General features: G+C 39.5%; 1 protein-coding gene across 3 annotated transcripts in view; it reads right to left on the minus strand.

Moving 5' to 3' along the window:
• Positions 1 to 22625, minus strand: part of Mnat1 (MNAT1 component of CDK activating kinase) — a 161383-nt gene that overhangs the window by 77392 nt on the left and 61366 nt on the right. For all 3 annotated transcript variants that reach the window (XM_085697540.2, XM_085697538.2, XM_048415716.3), the window contains exons 4-6: positions 15023 to 15126; positions 10517 to 10657; positions 3218 to 3343 (exon numbers count right to left, since the gene is read on the minus strand). In XM_085697540.2, coding sequence (XP_085553666.1) covers positions 3218 to 3343; positions 10517 to 10657; positions 15023 to 15126 — 371 coding nt within the window. The remainder of the gene's footprint in view (positions 1 to 3217; positions 3344 to 10516; positions 10658 to 15022; positions 15127 to 22625) is intronic.

The raw sequence follows: 22625 nt of genomic DNA on the forward strand, positions 1-22625 counted from the left end.
ACCCATACAAACAAGCATATATTAAACACAAAATAAATACTAATAGCAAGTAAGTGTGCAAAGAGACGATAATACTAAATTTGTGGAAATCCCAAAACATATTGAGATGACACTAATACCTATTCAACACAACTAAGATATATTTTAAACTCACAACCAAATGCCAGCAAGAATGCAAAATTAACAGAACTCAGGATGGGAACAAACTCAGAACAGAAAGTCAATAACTTAGCTTTGGATGGACATCTACTAAGGGAGGGCAGGGTTTTGCCCCATTTCATCTCTCTGTCAAATTTCTTTCCCATTACCATCATGTCTAATAATTCAAAAGTTTAAACACTACTTCCTGGTTAGTATTGTTTCCTTTTTACTACATACAGATGTATTAATATCACCTGCATTTGTATATTTAAAACCGATATGAATACTTAATACTACTTAAGTACTACATACTCATGACTATATAAAGCTAAGTTAAACATGGAACTTCCTACCCTCAAGATATTTATTATCTAGCAACCAGCATGCATCTCAAACACCAAGTAGGCAGCTTTAAGAGCTGGAAAAAGGAGCTGGATGGGAGTTGAGAAATGAAGAGATTTATGAAATGAAAAGAAAAATATGAATAAATTTGTGGGTCCAACTAGGTGTTTGAAGTTGGTAAGCAAAGGTTTTTGTCAAGTAAAGGTGATCTGTCACAACCCTGATGACCTAGGGTCAATCCTCAAAACCCCATGGTGGAGAAAGAACCAACTACTGCAGGTTGTCTTCTGTCCCCTCGAGAGCATCACAGAGACAGAAGTAAGCCTTTTCGCTATAACTACGCCTTTGGTAAAAGTGAAACATGATTAGAAAACAAATTCACAGTAAGATACAGCTTCCACCAGAGTGAGAAAGAGAGAGTGACAGAGAGGGAGGAAGGGAGGGAGGGAGAGAGGAAGGGAGGGACAGAAGAAGAGAGAGAGAGAGAGAGAGAGAGAGAGAGAGAGAGAGAGAGAGAGAGAGAGAGAGAGAGAGAGGTTTGTTCAGCATATTCCCCACCCAAAATGATCAAATAAACAGTGGGTATCTCTACCAGCAAACAATCATGGGAACTCAGGATGGTACTCTCAAGGAGTCTGCTCTTTAGAACCTGGTATCTCTGTGAGTCTTCAACACTGCTGACCAAAGCCAGGGTGTAATGCACACTCAAGTCTCGCCGAAAAGGCCACACACACTACAGAAGTTGGTTAAAGAGTCCATGATAAACTGAGACTGAGGTTTCACATTTCATGAGAAGGTGTGTTGTTGGGCCAGCTGTGGTTGCATCTCCTAATCTCATTAAGGAAATACATGTATACAGACAAGGACCTTTCTTGTGTTGTTCATTACAAAATATTTGTTGATCAGTGATTGGGAAGGAAGGAAGGAAGGAAGGAAGGAAGGAAGGAAGGAAGGAAGGAAGGAAGGAAGGAAGGAAGGAAGGAAGGAAGGAAGGAAGGAAGGAAGGAAGGAAGGAAGGAAGGAAGGAAGGAAGGAAGGAGAAGCAGTGTGGCTTGGTTCAGTGACTCACTCCTTTAACCAAAACACCTGGGAGGTGGAGACAGACAACTGGCTTAAGACTATCTCCCACTAAATTAAGAATTCAAGAGCAGTTTGTTCTACTTAAAATTAGGTCTCAAAAAGTGAAAGTTGGAAAAAGTTCCTGAGAATTGACTAGAATGAGCAAGCATGACAGGTGAAACATTTTGTTACTAGTGTCTTTGTCTATATAACAGCCATTTCTTACATAGGTTTGGTTTGTTGGTTACACAATTGCTAAAACTAAAGTTGCAAAAGATAAAAAGAAAGAATCTGTATGTTCATTCACCACAATATCCAAGTGACCAATATTTACAGTCTATAAAATTCACTAAGAGCTTTCATGATTTTCTTTAAGATCAACTGTCCGTTCATTCAGTCTCTAACCATCCATTCAACAAACTAGCTTCCAAACAAGAGTTATGGAAGAAGAGAGGAAAACTGACAATTTAAATATGATGATTGAAGGCCTTAAAATAAATAAATGTTCATGGAAAATACTGGGACAGTAGCGGTGCAAAGAGGAAAATTACAGAGAACATAACTAGTACAACAAGATACATTCTATTTGCTAAAACTTATCACAAATCAGAGATACCAAAATCATTTCACAACAAGCTATGAACCTGTAATTTTAACTGATGAGGTTTCTATTTTAAAGTGAAATATTTTAAGAAAAATGGTGAATATATAAAAATTCTGCATAATTATATTAATAAATAGTGGACATATATAGATATATTGTACCGCATATATACTATGGTATGAAAACAAGATACTACAGAATACTGCAAAATGCTAATTTTATTTCACACTTTCAGAATGCTGTATAAACATCAAACAGCAGTTAAGGAACGCAGTATTCAGTCCTCAGCACCATCTTACAAAGAAGCAAGTGACTTAATGTTACAGATGAGAAGCCCGGCGACCTGAACCTGATCCCCAAAACCTGCACAGCTGAAGAATCAACTCCTACAAGTTGTCCTCTGACCTCCACACATGCACCCTGACACACACCCAGAACCCCCCACAATATATGTATTTAAAAAGTTATAAAAATAAAAACTGATAATTCTTAAACTACAGTAAAAAAACTTCATAAATTTAGTCTTACTTTTGAATGAGTAAATTTAGACAATGTTTTAATTCAAATCACTCTATCCTTAAAGAGTACAGAAACTACAAATGGCTTTTTTAAAAATATATTTATGTAGAAAATAACTGTCTGCAGAAGTATAAAGCAATCCACTGTTCTATTTTATACCAGCAGATAAATAGTATATTAAATAACCATATTTATGCACGTCTCTTTCACCTACAACTACAAGTTTATACACTAGTAACAACAGGCCTGAGGGTGTAGCTTAATGAAACAGCACTTGCCTAGCATGTGCAAACCGTGGGTCCCACCTCCAGTGACACACACACCCACGCCACACCAATCCATATCAAAATGAACAAAACTGCTTTGCACACTTAGAAACGCATTACTTTTCTCTTTCCTTATACTGCATGTGTCTGTACTTCCAGACATTTGGCCTAGGACATACGGACTCTTCAACATTTCAGCAGTTCACATCACTGTAGAAATTACTAGGGAATTTAAAGGCATAGTCCTGAAAACTCTCCTTCAAACAGCAATTAAAATATGGCTTACCATTTTAATGCCTGTGGAAAATGTGACTGGCTTCGTGGACCTGGGCTTCTCTAACTGCATTTCCAGCTGAGTAGATCTGTCTTTATGCTGAGCCAAGAGCAGAGCGACTGGGAGGTCAGAGCTCTCCTGTAAGAAAAGTTCAGTGTGAAACTTAAAACGGAAAGACTAAAACAACAACTTTCAAAGTCTGCCTTTTCTGTGAGCACATGATGTCAACTAAATACTCACTTCATGTAGAATGCTTTGCAAAAGAGTATTAACATTCCATAATAAAAAGGTTGCTATAAACTCATAAATCAAAGTAACCTGCAAACTAGAGTTTTATAAAATCCACATTAAAGATAATATAATAAGGTCCTATTTCATCTAGCCATCAACCCATTTATTAAAGAAAGAAAGCAAATCATGCAAAGAGCAGTAGAAAGGACTACAACTTAGATCAGAGGTTTATCTGAGACACATTTTTTTTTTTGCCCCGGACTTCAGACCATTTGAAATGTTTCCCATTAGATTTCACCTGAGGCTGTTTGCAAATAATTCTTGTTCTGTTCTGCACAATGGAACTACTGTTAAGTACCACCACATGTATATTTTATTCTTAAATTTTAAAACACATTTTAGTAAAGTAACAAAATGATAAACATTTAATATCATACATTGATACTACCCAGGACCATTGTTTAAACAAATCTGTACACACCCATATTTTGAGCAGCAAACCACTAATCTTAAGAAGGAGACTGTTATTTATCCTGTTCAGAATGAAGCACTTACATGCTTGAGGTGCTGTGGAGCTAAACTAAATATAACTAGACCTTCACCTTTCTGAGGTTTCAGTTAAATGAGAACCCAGAAACACATGCAGATAAAGGATCTCTCCAGTTCCACCCTTCTCATACGAGAGTTTATATTCTGTGTCCAGAAACAAAGATAAAAAAATAATCAAAACAATACAAAACCCCACCCCTTTTCTATGTGAAAGGCTACACAGCAAGTGCAAGGCCAGCTTGGCCATTTATTGAGGTCATCTAAAAATAAAAAATAGAGAAGGGACGCAGCTTGGTGATGCAGCGTATCTAAAACTAAGTTCACCCCCCAGGGCCACCAAAAAGCAGGGTATTGAGCATTAAAAATAGCCGTTACCCAGAATTTAATCCTCAAGAAACTTCCATGTTAACATCTCATGATATAAAAGCAAACATTACTACAGTCTCATTTTCTTCCCAAATCTAACCCAGGAATAATTTGTAGGCACACATGTCAGTGACTAGTACATTTAAAGTGACTGTTTAGAAGTTCCAGCATAGGACAGTAACAGCAACTCCGTCAATAGCTATTTGAGAATAAAGATGCACATCAAGACTTTTCAGTTTTTTTAAATTGCATTTCTTTATCTGCGTGCTGTGCATTTGTCTCGTATGCATGTTACAGAGCATGTGCAGAGACCAACGAACAGCGAGCAGGACTTGTTTCTCTCCTTCCACTAACATTAAGATTTTATAATACAGCAGGGCATAGAGGTACAGGCAGTAATACTTAATAGGAAAAGCAGGAGTTCTAGGCCAACCTTAGCTACACAGTGAGTCCAAGGCCACCCTAGACAACATAAGATCCTGTTCTGTAAAACAAAACCAGGGGCTGGAGAAATGGTTTAGCAGTTAAGAGCACTGGCTGCTCTTCCAGAAGACCTAAGTTCAATTCCCAACACCTACATGGCAGTTCCCAACTATCTGTAACTTCTGTTTCAGGGGATGTGACATCCTCGCACATACATACATACATATATACATACATACATACATATGTAGAACACCAGGTAGAACACCAATGCACATAAAATTTAGAAAGAAGGAAGGAAGGGAGGAAGGAAGGGAGGGAGGAAGGAAAGAAGGAAGGAAGGAGAGAGGGAAGGAGGGAGGACAAAACCAAAATAACTTTCCAAGAGCAGTATCACAAAAATTAAAACATAAAGGACACAAATTTCTTTATAAAACATATCCTAAACCTGGATAGATTGTTATCCTACATTAGATAGCTATTATTGCTATCTATTGGATAGGAATAATAAACAATAAATAATAACGAATATAAAGGAATATGAGAATAGTTTCCAATACCTTTCACTTCCTAAGGCTGTAAATTTTAGACCTCCACTAGGCATTTCATATAATCCAAAACATTGAAGAAAACTTTAAATGGGCTAGAGCCAAAAATACCTTTTTAATATATCTTTTCAGGTGCACAACCTGAAAAGAAAAAAATATTCTTGACAAAAAAAAAAAAAAAAACCACTGGGTCAAAAAGACAGTTGGACAGGTAAAAGTGTTTGCCCAAAAGCCTGGAGACCTGATCCCCCACAAACCACAGTTTGATCCCCCAGAACACATAAAGACAGAAGAAATAAACCAACTCTATATTCATGTCCAAACACACACACTATACACTCACACACATAATAACTAGTCAACTGATGTCTTAAAGTCATATCATTGGGCTGTAGAAATGATGCAATGATTAAAAGCACTTGCTGTTTATCCACAGTACCTGACTTTAGAACTAAACTCTCCATTTCAAAGTGTGAGCCTTAGCATTTAATGACTGAACCATCTGTCGGGCCCAAAGACCTATGTTGGGCTCCCAGAACCACACTGGGCTGCTCATAACAGCCTACAATTTCAGCTCCAGGGATCAAAGCCCTTCTCTGGCCTCTGGGAGTACCTGTGCACACATGCATATACCCATTCACAGATACACATACATAAAAATAATAAAGCATTTTAAAAGTTAAATCACTGGCTTCTCATTGATATTTGCAAGTGAATGGAAATACTTACATAGAATGGGAATTTATTCTTAAAAAAAACAAAATTTCACATATAAAAGCAAGAAAATGAGGTTGGAGATGTCTCAGCAGTTAAGAGTGCTTGCTGCTCTTTCAGGGAATCCCAAGTTTAGCTCCCAGCACTTACATTAGGCAGCTAACCCATACATACAAACACACACACACACACACACACACACACACACACACACACACACAGAGCACAATTTTTAAAAAATTGTTTAACATAAAAAAAGAAAAAAAAAGCCGGGCGGTGGTGGCACACGCCTTTAATCCCAGCACTCGGGAGGCAGAGGCAGAAGGATCTCTGTGAGTTCAAGGCCAGCCTGGTCTACAAGAGCGAGTTCCAGGACAGGCTCCAAAGCTACAGAGAAATCCTGTCTCGAAAAAAAAAACAAAAAACAACAACAAAAAAAAAAACAAAAAAAATGTTTAATGTAAGACAGTGTCCTCACTTCAAATAAGTTGCTAACAAAGACTGGTTTATTAAAATCCTAGTTTCTCATTCACATTAAAAGGAACTGAGTGTTTAAATGTCTTGATAGCTGATATTTTATAAAACTAAGTATTCTAGGTATCTCAGTTTAATAGCAAGCCACAGAATTTACTCTCCTACTTTAGCACTTGAAATTTTGGAGCCTGGACGCCTTTGTTAAAACAGAATTAAGCATGGGCTGTGATGACAGCTATGTCTCAGAGTAGACTAAGCCTACAAAACATGCTCCAGGGAACACGGCACATGCACGTCCAGTTTGGGGCTGCTTCTCCACTCTGACCATCGCACCTTGGAAGGCTGCAGAGCCCACAGTAATTGCCTAAAGGCACACTGTTTAATATTTAAAGAAATTTTAATAAGACAGCCTGTAACACTCATTAAAAGCTTTATAATGACCATTTTTAAAGATTATTTTAACTGACTTTAAGCAAGCCATCTGGCAAACAGTATTCCTAATAAGAATCAGCTACTGCAATTGACAACAGCATTAACTCAGAAAATTTAAGACATAAACGGGACAGAATTTTCAAACAGGAATATAAAAAGATTTAATAACACAGAACCTGATTAAAAATCTTTTTCCAAACTATTAAAAAATTGAATTTACAGTTCAGATTAAAATAAATGGACTTTTTAGCCAACATTATGGCAAATGCAAAGCCATAAACATTCAGACTGTAACATTAAACCCTATCACATACAGTACAGTGTGCTGCCAGTGCTTTTCAGAAGGTTAAAAAGTGACATTGGGCACAAAGACCAAACTTAGGAATAGAAAGAAAAGAATTCTAATAAGTCATCCTTGCATAAGTGTGGTCCAGGGAACAACTCAAAGGCTAAATCTTCTAGACACACTTACAAATGTCAATGCTAGCTTTCCCTTTTTATAAAAATTTAACATGAACACATAGAAAAATACATTTTCACTTCATTAATACAGATTAATCAAGATAAAATAAACTTAATTAAGTCAGTCAAGGATTAAAAGAAACAAAAATTTTAATAAAGATTGAAATATTAACAACAGTAAAAATCTACAGACAAATTTAAAAGTTGGAAATAAAAAGCCCAACTGCAGTGGTATTGTACTAATAATGAATACAGTGAATTATGAAGAACTATTTAAACACCATGTTACATGGTCTAAACAGTGAGGGAAATATGTGCAGTAATGACTTGCAGGTGAAGAAAACAGGAAGCGAGAGGAGGGAACTCACAAGGACCGGTATTAACTCCAGATTATACACAATGTACAACACGGGCAAGAACTCTTACTTCATGCCTCACTGCATCTAAGGGGAGCCTGAGGCCAAGAGCAGCTCACCGAGGCAGCGGCTCACCTAGGCAGCAGCTTGGTGCTTTTGAGGACTGAAGACTCTGCAAGCCTAAGGGCTACAGAGACCTAATGAAAGGCTGCTCCAGAACGGGGACAGAGGCCGAAGCACACATCCTTCCAGATTCTTTCAGCTTCGACACTGCCAACAAACTTACAAGCAAATTCACTTTCCACTCATAGCAAGTGGGGAGGGGTTTTTAGAGTACATTTTTATTTATTTGTGTGGGTCACATGTGGATGTCACATGTGGACCAACTTGTGAAGGTCAGTTCTTTCCTTCCAACAAGTGAGTCCTGAGGATTGAACTCAGGTTGTCAGGCTTGACAGTAGGGGCAATATGGCAAGATCATCTTACCAGCCCTAGATAGGCTTTTATGGTGAGACTTTCTGTCTAATCCTCATTAATCCTCTTATTCTTATTCTTCTTTATCACCTACATCTAACTTAAGATGTAATCTTGCTTTTTATCTTACCTCTGGCTAACTGTCTTAAAATGTTTTTTGAACAAAGACACAATAGAAAATACATTGACATTTCCTCCATCACAGAACAACACCACATGAAGACTGGGAGCATGTCCACACTGAAGAAATGCCTCATGGAAAATGAATGTGTGAAGACAGACCGGAAAGAAAATTTGCAGAAATACTTTCCCAGAGAGAAACGTTTTCTAGCTTGTGATGTCACCAGCATCACTAAGGGTTAAAATATGTTTCAATAATAAAGTATCAATTCCATGAACCACTTCTCAGACCATAGTCACTTCCTGCTGTTTGCTAACAAAGTTGAATACTGAGCTAACTGTAGGAAGTACTAATATTCTAATAACACTTACATTTCACCCAAATAGATTATTTTTCATGCAAAAATATGACACGCAGTCACTATATTTCAGCACATAACCAACACATTCAAAATCAGCTTGTTGGGAAACTATTAAGAGGAAATGCTCTAAAAACAATGTTTCAATAAGCTTAGAGACTAACAATCCACTGAGTATTGTTTATATTTATGTCAGTTATGTTATAAAGTTATAATCTCATCTGCAAGGGAGATGAATATAGACAAAAAGCTGAAAAGGGGAAGGAAGAAGAAAGAGGGGTAGGGAGGGAGTAAGAAGAAGAGAGGGGAGTGGAGAGGGAAAGGAGCAGGAATGCTTACAACACATGACAACAGAGCTTCACTTTGATAGCCTTTCTGTTTGTTTGGTTTTGGTTTTTCGAGACAGGCTTTGTATGTATAACAGCCTTAGTTATCCTGGAACTCACTTTGCAGACTAAGCTGGCCACGAACTCACAGAAACCCATCTGCTCTGCCTCCCAAGTGCTGGGATTCAAGGCGTGAAACACCACACCTGACCATTAACAGTCTTCTTTAAGGCCCCAAAATGTGTCTTGTCCACAACCATCTTCACATCTTAGGATAAATCACTTTAAATCCACTATAGAAGTTGGCAAAATATAAAAGGGCATATATGCGTATATGATAAGAATTATAGTTAAAATCATTTTCATGATCCTATCACTTAACTCTCCTTGGGGTAGAAATTAAATATCAGATTAACTTACTCTATACCAACACACACATTTTTTGAGCATATACTATAGATGAAGGGGTCATAATCGACCCACGAAGGGCAGAATCTACACCCATCCCCCTGGAATGCAGCAGGCTCCTTCACTGATCAGTAGGTACACTGCGCCAGTTTCCCAGCCCAAGCCTTTCAGACCATACCGTGTCTACTTCTTTACTCTTAGAATATTCCTTCCTACAGCTGAGATGCTGGACAAGATGCCCAGCCACAGAAGTCACACAGACGGCACGGCAACCTGAGAATATACTGCAAAGGAAAGGAGTTCTGGTTTTGTTTTGCTTTGTTTTGTGGAGACAGGGTCTTACTATGTAGCTCTGGCTGTCCTGAAACTCACTAAATAGACCAGCATGACCTTGAATTTACAGAGATCCACCTGTCTCTGCCTCCTGAGTGCAGGGATTAAAAAACTGCACTACCACGCCCACTTGAATTCTTGATTCACAGAATTGTAAGCATAAAAATTATATGGGATGAAGGTTTGAGGGATATGTCTTACTCTTCAGCAATATATATGATGACATCAATAACTATCAGAACCAAAAAAAAGTATTTTCAGGCTGTGGGGGTGCATGACTTTAATCACAGCACTTGGGAGGCAGAGGTAGGTGGATCTCTGTGAGTTCAACACTAGCCTGGTCTACCCAGGACACCCAAAGCTGTTATATAGAGAGACCCTGTCTCAAAAGCACCCCACTGCCAAAAAGAATAACTAACAAAAGTTAAAGAGACGCCTGTTCAGCAGGTAAAGGCCCTCACATGCCTTGCAAACCCACCAACCTGAGTTTGATCCTCAGAACCCAATAAAGCAGGAAACCAACTCTACAACACTGTCCCCTGGCCTCTACACATATATCACGGAATATGTTCTCAGCAGCCCCATCCTTGCACACAATAATTTTTTAATCTAAAAGGATTAGGAGAAAGTTGGAAGTAAAATAGAGTAGGAACACTCTGAATTGCCATTAAAAACCATTTTCCAGCAAATCCACGGGAAGATTAGTTTTTAAGAGGTAAGTAGCAGTAATACTGACTAGCTCATCTAGAAAGGCCTGCTTATTCTTCCTTTTCAGAATCTGCTGCAGTTCTTCTTCCTTCTGGATAAACAGTCTTCGTTGTTCACTTTCCTGTCGTTCCACTTCCAGTGCTTCCTCCAATTCCTCCTGCTCCCGAGTCTAAAGAGAAAGGCACATAAGAAACGGAGTGAATTTACCAACCAACAGCAATTCTACGCTGTACTCTGTTTACTGAAAACATAAAGCAGTTTCATCACTTGTGCTTTAGTGATCTAACAATTCTACACAGAATAAACTACAATACTTATTATTTCATGTGAGCCTGTACTATCTCAGAGAAGGAAAACAGCAAACCAAGTAGAATAAGCCCAGAAACTGAAATGGAGTAACTGGTTAATACTGGGTGAGGTGTGAGAAGTAAATTGTAATTATTATAGATAAAGTCATTCAACTTCACATGGATTTTCTTTTTCAATTCATGTATTCAGAAAATTCCTCCTTCAACAAAACACCAAACTGTCTAAGGAGAAAAAGGAAGTGCACTCCTGTACTCTAAACTTGGTATGTGCAAAGCCGAGCAGTCAGGCTCACTGTAGTCCTATTCTAATGACAATAACCGCACACCTCAAGGGAACTCATTCTCAAAGCCATTCCGTGTACTCTCTTTTCCATTCTCTGTAAGTCAGTTGCTAAGTCTTGTGATTCTCCCATTTTTACAAATTCCTTTACCCCGTTAATAAGTCAATGCTTTTAATACATGCTTCCATTGAGATGGGAATCAAAATGTCATCTAGAAGGATTAGTAAGAGCATCTGTAAAAAGACAGATCTACATAAAGTGTCTGAGTGTTCACAGATAAGTGCATCAGGTGTGGATACAGCATACACAGTGTATGCAGCAATGATGCTATTAACTGCCAACGAGTTTTCCTTGGGACTTTAAGTATAAAGAGAAAGGGTGTCATACAGTGCTGCTGGTAAACTGTGTCCCATGAAAAGAGAGGCTAAAGAGTGACATCCTGGTACTAATAAATATGACTTTATTTTGGCGGGGGTAAGACGGGAGCTCTTTGCTGATTTAATCAAGTTAAGATAACATCATTCTGGAAACCTGGACACAGCCACACGGGGAGAAGCACATGCGAAGACAAACAAAGCATGACAAAGTCTGCTGGCTACCACCAGAGGCTAAGAGAGAGACACCATGGCCCTGCTGACACCTGGATTTCAAACTTCCAGCCGCCATAATACTGAAAAGAATAATATATAGGCCACCTGGGTTTTGGCAATCTGTCCCAGTAGCCCTAGGAAGGTCGTACATTGTTTGAGACTTCAAACAGTAGATACTAAAGCCTCCTCTCACAACAGTACAACAACCTATTAAGCAAACAGGGCAAATATGAAACAAGTTAGATTATCTGGTGTGACTAAGTCATGAGATGTGGGAAAATGTTTTAAATAAAGCTAGAGAGCAAAAGAGAAGGAAGATCATGGCACTTTTCTATAAAACACAAGAGGACACCGGGAAGACATTACAGGAATCCAAGGAGTGGATTTCTAAGATGACTTGAAGCTGTAAGACAAGACGTGTAGATCAACAGAACCTGGTTCAAGCTAAATAGGAAGACTGGGTAGAACAGTATTCAAAAGAGTTTTTTTTTTAAAAAAAAAATAGCTACTTAATTATGTAATACTAGAATTAGAAGAAGAGTCAGGTTAGAACATAAGCCACCAACAAAACATGGAGTGTGAACAATGGCTAGCACCATTCACTGAGATGAAGAATACAAGACAGACTTAAGTAAAAAGATACCAGAAGAGACAAAGAAGGACATAATACAATGATTTAAAAAAAATATGAAAGTTACATTTGCATTCGATATCAGAGCACCTAATTATATAAAGCATGTAATATGACAACTGAGGGGAGATTTAGGTAGCAACACAAGAAAAAATTTAAATTGTCCATTTTTAATTAATGGAAAAAGTACCCAAACAGAACTGTCAATAAACAGAGACCAAAAACATTTCTTTATACAAAATGGTACAAAATACATACACAGAACATTCTACTTAACAAGAGCAGACTACACAATCTTTTCCATAACATACAAAACTTTGGCCAGGACAGACCACAAAATAAGTCTGAGAAATTTTAGGGAAACTTAACCACACATAATAAATACTTTTATGTTCTCACCTATGTGAAGTATACAAAACAGCCAAACTCGGAGCTAGAAGAAAGCTTAGTTGGTAAAATCCAAGGATAGAAAAGTGCTCAAATGCAAACTTAACTGCCCAAAGAATAACAACACAGACAGACACTAGCAATAACAACTGTCTACTTTAAACACCCATTCCTTAAAAAATACAGCTTAATGTAATGTCAAAATAGGTTTTGCTACAGTAATGTGAATATCCCCTAACTACATGCAGCTATACAGTAGAGTTGTATTTCTAGAAATTTAAATTTCTGCTTAAATTCCTGTGAAGATAACGGCTTTTAAAAGAAGGGTAGTTTCTTATAGTATTATATAACACATCCACACTGATTTCCACAGAGGGCTGCACCGTATGATCCAGCTATACCTTTCCTGGAAATGTACTCAAAGGAGTCCACATCACATCTGAAAGACACCTACTTATCCACGATCATTTCTGATCTATTCACAATATTTATTGTGATGCCCATCAACTGATGAACAGGAAGTGAAAACATGGTAATATTTACACAATAGAATATTATTCAGCTATAAGGAAAAAAATTAACCCAAGGTTTAGTGGCGTGTGCTTTTAATCCCAGCACCCAGAGGCAAGTTGATCTCTGAGTTTGAAGCCAGCCTGGTCTACAGAGTGAATTCCAGGACAGCCAGGGCTACACAGAGGGACGCATAGAGGATGGAATTTGCAGGTAAATGGTTGGAGCTGGAGACAGTCATTTTGAGTGAGCTACTCCAAACCTAGAAAGATGTCACATGTTCTCTCATCTGTAGATGTTAGCTTTGAATCTTCAGGTGTGAGCTTCATTTGTAATGTCCATACACATCACTAAGGGGCCATGGGGAGGGACTTCCAAAGGAGAGACATGACATTGCACTGCCATAAAGGGCTAGAAGGGAATAACAGAATAGGAATGGTTAAAGTGGGAGCAGAGGGAGGGTAGAAAACGTATAGTAGGGAAGGGTAAATAACACTAAAGACCGTACAAGAAAGATATATAGAAACCTACTTCTACAGAAGTATTCTAATATATATATACACACATACAGAGTTAAAATTAAGCTATACTATTAAAGTATAACAATATCCCTAATAAACTTGAGAGGTTAGCAAACAAATAGCCCAAAACTAGGTTTGAACTACTACTTTTGGAATTACTGGTCAGTAAGGTCCCATAGAAATCCAAACATTAGAGGTCACTACTAGTACTACTGGGTACCTTCTAGAATTTGACAGTAAAAAGAAACATACTTGAGTCCTAGAACCTGGTGAAAGCAGGCCAGCATGGAACTAAAAACTTCATCCCTACACCCAGTGTTCATGGTGCGGAAAGGTGCTCTGCAAGCTGCCAGAGAGAAACCATCATCAGTCTTCCTGGCTATGAACCCTGTGAGACATAACTGTCCTGGAAAGACACAACCACTGGTACAACAGTGGCACAGACATCATGATGAGTAACCAACCACCTTCTCGTTGGATTTAGGTCCTGCTCCATGAGATGGAATCCATACTTGGCCCCACTGTTGGGCTAAGACCCTACAGCTAGATAGGCACTAGGCCCTAAGAGAGAATTCACGACTATTATGCCACTAAGCTGATATAGGGTTAAACCATCTCCTAATGACTTAGTATTAAACCATAGATGAACACATCTGTCAACCGAAATTTGAGAAACTTCTGTTTGCAGTAGATGGTGATTAACAGTGATCAAAAATGGGCCAAGGCACAAAAACTAAGAGACTGCAGAGTGCTCAGTCCTAATTGGAACACATGTGCTGCACACCCCCTCCCAAGGCTGAGGGACCAATGGAAAAGAGGTCGCGGGAAGAGTGTAAGAGACGGAAGAAGTAGACAACTACAAGGAGACAGTGTCTTCTGAACACATCAGAGCAGCTGCACAAAGGACCTCATAGCCATACCAAGCCCAAGGCAGGTCAATCCCAGCAAGGAGCGGAAGCTGAGCACACAGTCCCACCCTGGCCATGAAGCCACTGGCAACCAACAGCTGCTGTGGGAGGAAGGAACAATTTCTCTGCAAGTGTAGCTCCTGGTAACTCCAGGGGAAGACCGCACATCCAGGAACATTTGAGCAGCACAAATTTCTTTTGAAATACTTTTTTTTAAAGGACACAAAGAAGGGTAGGTAGGGAAGGGAGGGGTAAACTGAGGAAGAGTCATGAAGAGTGGGGTTGAACATGATTAGAATACATTGTATAAAACACTCCAAGGACTAATAAAATCTTTTTAAGTACTATGTGAAAATTGTTGTTACTCATACAAAAGAAGAAAATACTTAGCAACCAACCAGCTTTAACTTATTTTTCTGAATGACATCTTTGTTTTCCTTTTGATATATTTCCATTTTCTTTTTGGTGTTCTCCAAATCTACATTGTTGGTCAAGTTGAAGACTGTAAAAGAAAGGAAACAATATAAAATAATTTTAATACAAATTTTAAGGTGACTATAAAAGCCAAATATTCAGTATTTTGACTTCTTCCTCATTGGATTCTCAGTCTTTATCCTTCTTCTGTGCCTTTTAATCATCTATCAGTTTTATTGGGTCACTCATGATTACCTTGAACTCTAGGTCCAGGAAACATCTATGGAAGATGTAATATAGGCACTTGACTTAATTATTTCACTTCTCTCAATTCATACATTACAGACACAGCGTTGTGTTTTTTACATTCATTAAATAAGAGAGAGAAGGAGGGTGTGTGTTCCACAGAGTGCATGTGAAGGTCAGAGGACAGCCTGTGGGCATCAGTTCTCTCCTTCCATCACATGGGTTCCGGGAGTGGAACTCAGCCCATCAGGTCTGCAAGAAGTACCTTTACAAATCACTCTGCTGATGGGGGTGCAAGTGATCTGGCCCTTCAGACATGTGTAAAAAATCAGACCCCACTCCTCATCTGTCATATGGATGGATTGCCCTCCCCCATCATCTGGCTCTCACTGCCTGAGGCGGATGGGAGAGCTGGCCCTGAGATCATGAGAGCATGAGAGCTGGCCCTGCCCTTCACCAACTACAGCACTCAGGAGAATGGGCCCTGCACCTCGCTCTCCCCAGGCAACACAGTGGAGCTGACCCTGTGCAGGTGAGCTGGCCCTGGGATCAAGAAAGGAGAGATGCCTCCTCACATCTGCCATGTGGTGAGGGAAAGGTGACCCCCTTCAACAGGCAGGTGATGAAAAGATGCCACCCCATGTCACCTTTGACAGGCAGGAGGGATGGCACTGGGGGCACAAGAATGGGAAGGCCGGCCCTGGAGTATGTGGAAGAGAGGACTCTGTACCTGTCTGAGCAAAATAGTAGAGCTGGTCCTTGTGGGTGGGTGCGGTTGGGCTGCCCAGATGGCATGAGAGCAGGAGAACTGGCCCCGCTCCTTGCCGCCTGCTGTAGTGGGTAAGCTAGCTGGTGCAGTGTTGGAGAGCTCACCCTGGTGGTGTCAATGAGGGAAAGTCAGCAGGCTGACCAACAAAGCTACCACCCAGGCTCAGAAATAAGGCTATGAGCACCCTCCCCCCACCCATATCCACCGCATCTATGAACTGTTGGAGCATGTGAACGGACCCGACTTGCAGATCCAAAGCTGCAGGAGCTCCATTAAATAGGACAACAGGATATCCAAAAGGAGTCCCAGTGAGGGCCTAGCATTGATGGTGTAGCAGAACCCAGAGGTCTCGAGCCAGATCAATGACTCACTGCAATAAACACAAGTAAAGATGTACAGACCAAAGGGTATACTGTGTGGCGCACTGTGTCACACTACAGCTTCCACACTGAGACTTGCATTATTGTTATGTTAGTTTGTTTTGGTTTTTAAATTTTCTTTTAAATTTTACTTTTTTGGAGGAAGAAGAAGTTGCAAGGACAGAAAGTGGATATGAAGGGATGAGGAGATGGGTAGGATTGGCATGCAAGATGTGAAATCCACACAGAATCATTTAAAAATGTCTAAAAAAATGAAAATTGAAGATAGTCAGGAGCCAATAGAAATACATGCTCTGAATTAGAAACACATTTCTACCTGAAACAAAAGATTTGGCATTTACCGCCCCCTCACATACAAATAAACAAAAACAAAAAAACAAATCATTTTGCAGATCCAGTTTCCTTCTGTGAAAGTCAAAAACACATAACTTCTTACTAGTCTCTTCAACTTGCTTTCCACCCTGTAATTTTTTTCAATGTACATATCTTGTTAGACCTACTAGAATGTTCCTGTTTATTATTGGTTTAAACTTGCTGTTAAATATAATTCAAAAAGTTAATAAATGTCAGTGCTGAGTTAAATTCACATGGTTAGAAGCAATTTGTTTCTTTTGTAATTACAAATGTCATGATAAATCTCAATAAAAACAAAATAGACATTTCATTTTTCACTAAGAAAATTAAAGTATTGGCAATATAACGGAAGTAAATCAGGATTGCAGATAATACAACCTCTTTCTCTCAAAAATAAGGATCAGGATCATGAAACTGAACTACTGACATAGAACTGTCTTAGATGAAGTAAGCTTATTGAGCCCTAGTGAATCAGGACGGCACGGCAGCCTCAGCGAAGGGGCAGGAGCTAGCTTTCTGTGACAACCATCTGACCCTTTATCTGTTTGCTGCTATGGCTCAGATGTTGACCTGACTAATCGAAAATTAAAAGCAAACAAAAAACCTATTCTGTTTTCTGAAAGATTTAATGTTATTTAAGTGCAATTTTAAAGTCTTTGGACATTCAGAATTTACAATTAAAGCCCTTCGGGCTTTCTCACCCTTTTAAAATAAGTATTCTCTGCACCCAAAGAATAATCTGGTTATTATGAAGCTAAGAACAAACGATTGAGAACATCCCTGGGGCCAGAAGGAACAAAATGCTCTATGTGCACATTGTCATCCCCACAGAGAGGGCCTGTTGTTAGCGCCAGAAGAAAGCTCATCTTCATGTGTACCTTCTATTGTAACTTCCTGACATCATTATTCAAAATTACACATTTTAATTTTTATACACGTGCTATTCAAGGAATTCATAATCATACTTATATACAAAATATCTTCATTTTCATTTTGTGACTCCTCAAACACGGACCAGAACTAACCTCCTATCTCTAAGCCTCTCACTGTATGCTTAAGTAACCTTAATGCTACACTTCTACGAAACCAAAGTCAAAACTCTTTAACACCTACCAAAAAGTAGCTCTAGACAATTTCCTTATTGGTGGTGGACTAGTTAATTGGTGTGAGATCTTTTTTATTTGCTTGTTTGTTTGTTTTATGAGACAGGGTTTCCTTTGCAATCCAGGCTAACCTATAACTCATGACCACTTGCCTCAGTCCTTTGGGTACTAGAATTGCATGCATACAGAACCACATCAAGCCAAAACCTACAATCTCCTCTCACATCTCAGACTATTTCTCAGCAAACCATATTCCAGACTTGGACTGCCAACTACTCATTATACATGTCATGCATTTCCAAAGCACTGAGAGAAGACTATTGGTCACAATTACTAGCAATATGAACTTGTGCACAATATTTAGGCTCTGGGTGCTTGTTCTCCATACAAAAGAAGGTTAAAAATGCCTGTCTCGTCTAGACTTTTGAAATTTATAGCGTGTATGCGGCTCACTCTGGTAATCAGTAGGTGTTTACTAAATTGACATTTTGTTCTTGTGATTAGCAGAAAAAAGTCAACACAGATGGCAAGAACGCTTAAGTATCTTTGAAAGACAAAGCACAAACTAGACAGCTACAGAAAAGATTTTGAAAGTAATTCTATTTCTACAATAACAAATAGAACACCACCACATGAAGCAGCTGTAGAGCCACACCCAGCAGTGTTAGGGCCCCAAAGTAGTGGCTTTATCCTATTCCTCTTTTCTGCAGACTCCCCATCTCACAAGACAGAACAATAAAAAACATGATTCGACAATGTTCATTAGCTTTTGTAGGGGTAGGGATCATGTAGAGGGAGGGCGCATGCATGTGGAGGACAGAGGTCGACCTTAGTCGTCATTTTTCATGATGGCCAGCCACCTTGTTTCTTGAGACAGGGTATTTCACTGGCCTAGAACATGCCAAGCAGGCTAGGCTGACTGGCCTCAAGCCCCATAGAGCTGCTGTCTCTTCCTCCTCAGCACTGGGACTCCAGGCACAAGCCAGGACAGCTATCTGTCCACCTGGGTCCTAGGGGTGGAACTCGGGTCCTACAGCAAGCACTTTGCCGGCTTCCCAGCACTCCAACTTGCACTATCTTAACACCACTGAGCTAAGAGTTCAAGGCCGCATTTCAAGTCATCTGTCTCGTCTTTCTAACTCACTTTATAATGTCAAATCAGTGAATATTCTCTCTAAAATGTCTTCTCTATTATGCCCACAACTACAGCCAATTCAATTATTTCCTTATTTCTCATCCACATTACTGAAATGGTCCCTAGATGGGAGATGGTGGCGTACACCTTTAATGCCAGAACTTGGGAGCAGAAGCAGGTGAATCTCTGAGAGTTCGAGGCCAGTCAGGTCTATAGAGAAAAACCCTGTTGGGGGGGGGGGTGTCCTTTAAAAACCTTACTGGTTCACTATGAGTCACAGACTAAATTTTCCTGACAGCCAAGTTTACAGAGCTTCTTGTTTCATATTTATCCTTTGAAAAAATTGTATTTATGAATTTATAAGTATGGATATTTTGCCTAAACACATGTATGTGCAACTTGTGCATGTCTGTTGCCCTCAGAGGCAGGAAGAGGGCTTCAGATCTCCTGGTACCAGAGTAATTAATAGTTGTGTGATCACGAAGGTGCTAGGAATCAAGCCTGGGTCCTCTGAAGAATAGCCAGTGCTCTTAACCACTGAACCATCTCTTGGGCTTTTTAACAAATAATAATTGGATATATATGTATAGAGTACAATGTTATGCTTGGTATATGTACATACACATGTTGAATTATTACATCAAGCTGCTTAACAAACATATCACATTACATGCTCTTTCTTTGTAGTGGACCATTTAACAGACAGTATCTAACTGTGATTTTAATTTGCATTTCCCTGATAATTAGTAATGTTGAGCAGTATTGCATATATCTGTTAGCTATTTGTATGTTTCCTTTTGAGAAATGTCTACTTCTTAATAAGGTTATTTGTATTTTTGCCATTGAGTTGCCAAAGGTTCTTGTACATTTCAGAGATACAGGGACATTTGAATGTTTGATCCCAGTTGGTAGTATAGTTTAGAAAGGGTTAGAAGGCATAGCCTTATGGCAGGAAGTGCATCACTGGAGGTGGGCTTTCAGAGTTTAAAGACTCTTGTTGTCCCCAGTGTGTGCTCTCTCCGCTCAAGGCGAGAGGTTCAAGATATGAGTCGTCAGCTTCTGCTCAAGGTACCATGCCTGCTCACATGCTTCCCTGCCATGATGGTGATGATCCCTCTGGGACAGTGAGCCAAAATAAACCCTTCAAAACATTGCTGAGGTCATGGTACCTTACAACAGCAACAAAAAAGGAACTAATACAGGAGTCAATAGTAGCTGCGTGGCTTGCAAACGTTTTCTCCTCTTCTGTGGACTATCTCTTTATTCTGTTGTCTCCTTTACTCAGTGAAGCTTTTTAGTTTAATAAATCTTCTCCTCTCCTCCCTCTTCTCTTCCCCTCTCTGCCCTCCGCTTCTCTCCTTACCTCCTCTCTCAGATTATTTTAACTTAAAAGATACACACCCTAACTATGCAGTAGTGACAGTTGGTTATAATGTCAGTTTGTCACAAGTTAAAAACATTTGAGCAAGGGGGCTCACCTCAGATTACTTCACTGATTACACTGATTACTTCAGTAGAAGCGGGAAGACCACTTCAAATGTGGGTGGCACCTTCTGGTGGCGGCCTGATTTTAAAAAAAGGAACATAGCAAAAGGAAGATTACTTGCTTTTTGCTTGCTTGACCTCCCTCTTGCTGTCAAAGGAATTTACCCTGTGGCTGCTGCTGCTGCTGGCCATTCCTGTGTCGATATTAGAAGCAGCATTTCCAGGCTTCTATCGCTGACTGTGGAACACTAACTCTCCAACAACCTTCTAGGTCTTCAGCACCAGACTGGAGCTGCTGAGGCATCAAGCCTCATGGACTGAGCAACTACTGAGCTGTCAGCTTCTCGTGTGAGACAGCCATTGTGGGACTACTCTGTGGAAAACTGTCCAGACTCAAGAACCAAGCAAGAGGTTTTGCAGCCTCTCAGATGTGAGACAGCTATTGTTACTATTTCAATGAAAGCTAATTTAATTATATCATATTAAATATATATAAATTTATATAATTTTCATTCTATTGATTCTGACCTTCTAGAGAGCCCTGACTAATACAGTAATGTGATAGCTTGAGTAAGAATGGCTCTCACAGGTACATATGTTTGAACACTTAGTCCCTAATTGGTGGAACTGCTTAGGAAGGATTTGGAAGTATGATCCTGTTGGAGGAGGTGTGTCACTGGAGGTAGGCTTTGTGGTTTCAAAAGACTCAAATCATTTCCAGGGTATTCTTTGTCTCCTGTTTGTAACCCAAGACCTAAGTCTCAACTGAAGCTCCTCCTTCCATGCCTTTACTCCACCATCATGGACTCTGACCCTCTGGAACTATAAGCCCAATTAAACTCTATCTTTCATAAGTTATCTTGGTTATGGTGTGTCAACTGAGTAATATGCTAATGCCTAGTCTTTAATAGGAGTTCAGCTTCTTTCTTATATAAATTATAACTACCATCTACAGTGATGTTTCCACTTTTTTAAAGGAAGAAAAAAAGCACCCAGTTATTTAGTTTTCCCAGATTTATACATTATTGGTCTAAATTGCATAAAAAATAAGCACAATTGATGTAAGAAAGCTTGATCACTGGTGCATCAGAAAGCAGAACAGAGATGTACTTGAGGACAGCTTTTAATGGAAAGCATTAACTATGCATCATTATGCTTTGGCATGAGTCAGCACAGTCTATGGAAGGACAAGGAAATGTCAGTTGCTCCAATGAGACAATCAACTAGACATTGGTTCAGAGTGTCTATATACTTTACAGATACAGCCTCATGAAATATATATAATGGCATAATCATTTTCAAATCAAATGCACTGGTCTAAAGGTTCATATCTGGTGAAGTATTACAGGGTAAGATGGTGGCTCACTTGCTGAAGTGCTTGCTATTCGAGCACAAGAACCTGAGTTTGGGGATCCCCACACTCACATAAAACCCAAGGCATAGCAGCATAGACCTTGTAATCACAGCACTGGCATTCAGAGACAGGAAAAACCGCGGGCTTGCTCACCAGCCAATCTAGCCAATAGGCAAGCTCCACATTCAGCAAGGGACCCTGTCTCAAGAAAGAAAGTAGAAAATGACAGAAGACATCCAACATTGACTCTGGCCTCCTCCATATGCACATGCACGGGTATATATACCCACATGCACATACACACAGAGAAAGAGAAGATATTATAGGTCAGGGGTGATGGTGCATGCCTGGAATCTTGGTCTCTGGGAAGGACAAAGAGGCAGGACAACTTTGCAAGCGCAAAACCAACCTGACCTACAAAACAGTTATTAGAACATCTGAGACCATACAGAGAAACTCCATATCAAAGAAAAGGAAGAAAATATACATGCTGTATAGTCACAAAATCCAAGCTTACTCTGTCCTGTTACTAGCACCTACTTCTCAACATGAACCTGTGGGCCCCAGGTTGCTCACTCCTTCAAATTAGTTCATATCACAGAAAAAAAAAATGCATAAATAGGCTCAACCAAAACACCATGAAAAATCAAGGTCCCCTTGCTGTTTCAGCCCTTAAACCTGGTCCACAGTTTCTTTGTCCTTCAGTTTCCTTTAGCTACCTAGAATACTTGGCTAGAACTGTAACAGTGTTTTCAACTTGC

This window comes from Myodes glareolus, chromosome 11 (assembly GCF_982192425.1).
Source record: "Myodes glareolus chromosome 11, mMyoGla1.1, whole genome shotgun sequence".
NCBI lineage: Eukaryota > Metazoa > Chordata > Mammalia > Rodentia > Cricetidae > Myodes > Myodes glareolus.